This window comes from Hemibagrus wyckioides, linkage group LG17 (genome assembly GCF_019097595.1).
Source record: "Hemibagrus wyckioides isolate EC202008001 linkage group LG17, SWU_Hwy_1.0, whole genome shotgun sequence".
NCBI classification, from domain to species: Eukaryota; Metazoa; Chordata; class Actinopteri; order Siluriformes; family Bagridae; genus Hemibagrus; species Hemibagrus wyckioides.
In genome coordinates this window covers 25,751,737-25,758,204 of record NC_080726.1, presented here as the reverse complement: position 1 = coordinate 25,758,204, position 6,468 = coordinate 25,751,737, and the positions used below count along the sequence as shown (strand labels likewise).

At 53.8% G+C, this 6,468-nt stretch overlaps 1 protein-coding gene across 2 annotated transcripts in view; it reads right to left on the bottom strand.

Annotated features, from left to right (window-relative positions):
- The window catches only part of LOC131367853 (chloride channel protein 2-like), a 96,950-nt gene that overhangs the window by 32,429 nt on the left and 58,053 nt on the right, over window positions 1-6,468 (bottom strand). For both annotated transcript variants that reach the window (XM_058413444.1, XM_058413445.1), the window contains exon 6: window positions 451-528. In XM_058413444.1, coding sequence (XP_058269427.1) covers window positions 451-528 — 78 coding nt within the window. The remainder of the gene's footprint in view (window positions 1-450; window positions 529-6,468) is intronic.

Below are 6,468 nucleotides of genomic sequence, written 5' to 3'. Positions count from 1 at the left end.
TCAAGTTAATTAAGGTGTAATTCTGCCGCCGTTTTCATATGAAATTTAAAGGGGACTGAGGAGATCACCAATTTGTGTACAGTTTATGGAGAATCGCAGAATTTTAGGAGGGCTGAGTATAAAATGTCCTAGCGACACCCATGGTGGTGTCATAATGATGGTATAGAGGTAGATTAATTCAGGAAGGACACCAGTGAAGGCCTAGGTGAAATATAGATTATTAATTTTTAAAAACTATTTAATAATTCCTGTTAACAGTACACACTGTTTTTTTTTATTATTATTTTTTGCCTGCTTTTTATATTTAAAAAAAATTAAATAGTGAATTTTTTAAATATTGCTATAACAAGGTCTTTCTTTATAAATATTTTTTTGTCATTCATTTCTGAATTTGTTAAAATGAAGCTCTATTTCTAGATAATTTTATTACATTAAAAAGTTCGAAATTACCTCGTAAATTCCCCCGAAGAGTGACATGAACTTGCAAAGTAGAGCAGCACACAGACTCGCAATGTGCACAAATGGACCCTGGGGGGGTTAACACACACACACACACACACACACACACACACACACACACACACACACACACACACTGTTAATTAGATAATCAGCCGAGATAAGTTGAGCAAAGTAAGCATAATAAAACAAACATAAAACACCATACACGCCCTCACTACACGCCCTCACTACACGCCCTCACTACACGCCCTCACTACACGCCCTCACTACACGCCCTCACTACACGCCCATCACTACACGCCCATCACTACACGCCCTCACTACACGCCCATCACTACACGCCCATCACTACACGCCCTCACTACACGCCCATCACTACACGCCCATCACTACACGCCCTCACTACACGCCCTCACTACACGCCCATCACTACACGCCCTCACTACACGCCCTCACTACACGCCCTCACTACACGCCCTCACTACACGCCCTCACTACACGCCCATCACTACACGCCCTCACTACACGCCATCACTACACGCCCTCACTACACCCCATCACTAAACGCCCTCACTACACCCCATCACTACACGCCCTCACTACACGCCCTCATTACACGTCCTCACTACACGCCCTCACTACACGCCCTCACTACACCCCATCACTAAACGCCCTCACTACACGCCATCACTACACGCCCTCACTACACGCCCTCACTACACGCCCTCACTACACGCCCTCACTACACCCCATCACTACACGCCCTCACTACACGCCCATCACTACACGCCCATCACTACACGCCCATCACTACACGCCCATCACTACACGCCCTCACTACACCCCCTCACTACACCCCCTTCACTACACGCCCTTCACTACATGCCCTTCACTACACGCCCTCACTACACGCCCATCACTACACGCCCTCACTACACCCCATCACTACACGCCCTCACTACACGCCCATCACTACACCCCATCACTACACGCCCTCGCTACACCCCATCACTACACGCTCTCACTACACCCCATCACTACACGCCCTCACTACACGCCCATCACTACACGCCCTCACTACACGCCCTCACTACACGCCCATCAATACACGCCCTCACTACACGCCCATCACTACACGCCCTCGCTACACCCCATCACTACACTCCATCACTACATGCCCATCACTACACGCCCTCACTACACGCCCATCACTACACGCCCTCGCTCTCAAGTGCAAATTTAGTTTGCACGCAAATTTAGTTTGCACGCCCTCACTACACGCCCATCACTACACCCCATCGCTACACGCCCTCGCTACACGCCCATCACTACACGCCCTCACTAAACGCCCTCACTACACGCCATCACTACACGCCATCACTACACGCCCTCACTACACCCCATCACTACACGCCCTCACTACACGTCCTCACTACACGCCCTCACTACACGTCCTCACTACACGCCATCACTACACCCCATCACTACACGCCCTCACTACACGCCCTCACTACACGCCCTCACTACACGCCCTCACTACACGCCCTCACTACACGCCCTCACTACACGCCATCACTACACGCCCTCACTACACGCCATCACTAAACGCCCTCACTACACGCCATCACTACACCCCATCACTACACGCCATCACTACACGCCATCACTACACGCCCTCACTACACCCCATCACTACACGCCATCACTACACGCCCTCACTACACGCCCTCACTACACGCCATCACTACACGCCCTCACTACACGCCCCATACTACAACAAATCACTACACGCCATCACTAAACGCCCTGACTACACCCCATCACTACACTCCCCTTACTACACCCCATCACTACACACCCCTCACTACACACCCCATACTACAACCAATCACTACACGCCATCACTACACACCCCATCACTACACACATTCACTACACCCCATCACTACACACCCCTCACTACATACCACCACTACACACCCCTCCCTACAAACCCCCACTACACACCCCTCACTACAGACCATCACTACAGACCTTCACTACATACCCCCAGTACACACCCCCACTACACACCCCCACTACACACCCCTCACTACAGACCCCCACTACACACCCCTCACTACAGACCCCCACTACACACCCCTCACTACAGACCCCCACTACACACCCCCACTACACACCCCTCCCTACAGACCTTCACTACATACCCCCACTACACACCCCTCACTACACACCACCACTACACACCCCTCACTACAGACCATCACTACATACCCCCACTACACACCCCTCCCTACAGACCTTCACTACATACCCCCACTACACACCCCTCACTACACACCACCACTACACACCCCTCACTACAGACCATCACTACATACCCCCACTACACACCCCTCCCTACAGACCCCCATTACACACCCCCACTACATACCCTCACTACAGACCCCCACTACACACCCCTCCCTACAGACCCCCACTACACACCCCCACTACACACCCCTCCCTACAGACCCTCAATACACACCCCCACTACATACCCCTCACTACAGACCTTCACTACATACCCCCAGTACACACCCCCACTACACACCCCTCCCTACAGACCCCCCCTACACACCCCTCCCTACAGACCCCCACTACACACCCCTCCCTACAGACCCCCACTACACACCCCTCCCTACAGACCCCCAATACAGACCATCACTACATACCCCCACTACACACCCCTCACTACAGACCCCCACTACACACCCCTCACTACAGACCCCCACTACACACCCCTCACTACACACCCCCACTACAGACCCCCACTACACACCCCTCCCTACAGACCCCCACTACACACCCTTCCCTACAGACCCCCACTACACACCCCCACTACACACCCCCACTACAGACCATCACTACATACCCCCTCCTACAGACCATCACTACATACCCCTTCCTACAGACCCCCACTACACACCCCTCCCTACAGACCCCCACTACAGACCCTCACTACAGACCCCCACTACACACCCATCACTACAGACCCCCACTACACACCCCTCCCTACAGACCCCCACTACAGACCCCCACTACAGACCATCACTACAGACCCCCACTACAGACCATCACTACAGACCCCCACTACACACCCCCACTACACACCCCCACTACACACCCATCACTACATACCCCCACTACACACCCCTCCCTACAGACCCTCACTACACACCTTCACTACACACCCCCACTACACACCCCTCCCTACAGACCCTCACTACACACCTTCACTACACACCACCACTACACACCCCTCCCTACAGACCCCCACTACACACCCATCACTACACACCCCCTCTACAGACCCTCACTACACACCCCCACTACACACCCCCACTACAGACCCTTACTACACACCCCCACTACACACCCATCACTACACACCCCTCCCTACAGACCCCCACTACACACCCCTCACTACAGACCCATCACTACACACCCCCTCTACAGACCCTCACTACACACCCCCACTACAGACCCTTACTACACACCCCCACTACACACCCATCACTACACACCCCTCCCTACAGACCCTCACTACACACCCCTCACTACAGACCCCCACTACACACCCCTCACTACAGACCCTTACTACACACCCCCACTACACACCCCTCACTACACACCCCCACTACACACCCCTCACTACACACCCCTCCCCACCGACCCTCACTACACACCCCTCACTACAGACCCCCACTACACACCCCCACTACACACCCCCACTACAGACCCTCACTACAGACCTTCACTACATACCCCCACAACACACCCCTCCCTACAGACCCTCACTACACACCCCTCACTACAGACCCCCACTACACACCCATCACTACACACCCCCTCTACAGACCCTCACTACACACCCCCACTACACACCCCCACTACAGACCCTTACTACACACCCCCACTACACACCCCTCACTACACACCCCTCCCTACAGACCCTCACTACACACCCCTCACTACAGACCCCCACTACAGACCCTCACTACACAGCCCTCCGTACAGACCCTCACTACACACCCCTCCCTACAGACCCTCACTACACACCCCTCACTACAGACCCCCACTACACACCCCTCACTACAGACCTTCACTACATACCCCCACTACAGACCCCCACTACACACCCCTCACTACAGACCTTCACTACATACCCCCACTACACACCCCTCACTACAGACCCCCACTACACACCCCTCACTACAGACCTTCACTACACACCCCTCACTACAGACCCCCACTACACACCCCTCACTACAGACCTTCACTACATACCCTCACTACACACCCCTCACTACAGACCCCCACTACACACCCCTCACTACAGACCTTCACTACACACCCCTCACTACAGCCCCCCCCTACACACCCCTCACTACAGACCTTCACTACATACCCCCACTACAGACCCCCCCTACACACCCCTCACTACCGACCTTCACTACATACCCTCACTACACACCCCTCACTACAGACCCCCACTACACACCCCTCACTACAGACCCCCACTACACACCCCTCACTACAGACCTTCACTACACACCCCTCACTACAGACCCCCACTACACACCCCTCACTACAGACCTTCACTACATACCCTCACTACACACCCCTCACTACAGACCCCCACTACACACCCCTCACTACAGACCTTCACTACACACCCCTCACTACAGACCCCCACTACACACCCCTCACTACAGACCTTCACTACACACCCCTCACTACAGACCCCCACTACACACCCCTCACTACAGACCTTCACTACATACCCTCACTACACACCCCTCACTACAGACCCCCACTACACACCCCTCACTACAGACCTTCACTACAGACCTTCACTACACACCCCTCACTACAGACCCCCACTACACACCCCTCACTACAGACCCTCACTACACACCCCTCACTACACACCCCTCCATACAGACCCCCACTACACACCCCTCACTACAGACCTTCACTACACACCCCTCACTACAGACCCCCACTACACACCCCTCACTACATACCCTCACTACACACCCCTCACTACAGACCCCCACTACAGACCCTCACTACACACCCCTCACTACAGGCCCCCACTACATACCCTCACTCCACACCCCTCACTACAGACCCCCACTACAGACCCTCACTACACACCCCTCACTAGAGACCTTCACTACACACCCCTCACTACAGACCTACACTACATACCCCCACTACACACCCCTCCATACAGACCCCCACTACACACCCCTCACTACAGACCTTCACTACACACCCCTCACTACAGACCCTCACTACACACCCCTCACTACAGACCCCTCACTACAGACCCCCACTACACACCCCTCCATACAGACCCCCACTACACACCCCTCACTACAGACCTTCACTACATACCCCCACTACAGACCCTCACTACACACCCCTCACTACACACCCCCCACTACACACCCCTCACTACAGACCCCCACTACACACCCCTCACTACAGACCCCCACTACACACCTTCACTACATACCCCCACTACAAACCCTCACTACACACCCCTCCATACAGGCCCTCACTACAGACCCCTCCCTACAGACCCTCACTACACACCCCCACTACACACCCCCCCCTACACACCCCTCCCTACAAACCCCCACTACACACCCCCACTACACACCCCTCCCTACACACCCCTCCCTACACACCCCCACTACACACCCCTCCCTACAGACCCCCACTACACACCCCTCCCTACAAACTGCAAGAGGAAAATTTACATACTGCTTATGATTAGTAATTTATAAAGCAAGTTTTACACTTTGATATACTTGCTGGACTTTCTATAATGCATTCCTTATTCCTCTGTGTGTGTGTGTGTGTGTGTGTAAGAGAGAGAGAGAAAGATAAAGAGAGAATTTTACTTCACAGGTTCCCAGAAGGACATCAACACCAGAAAGCCCGTGAATGCAT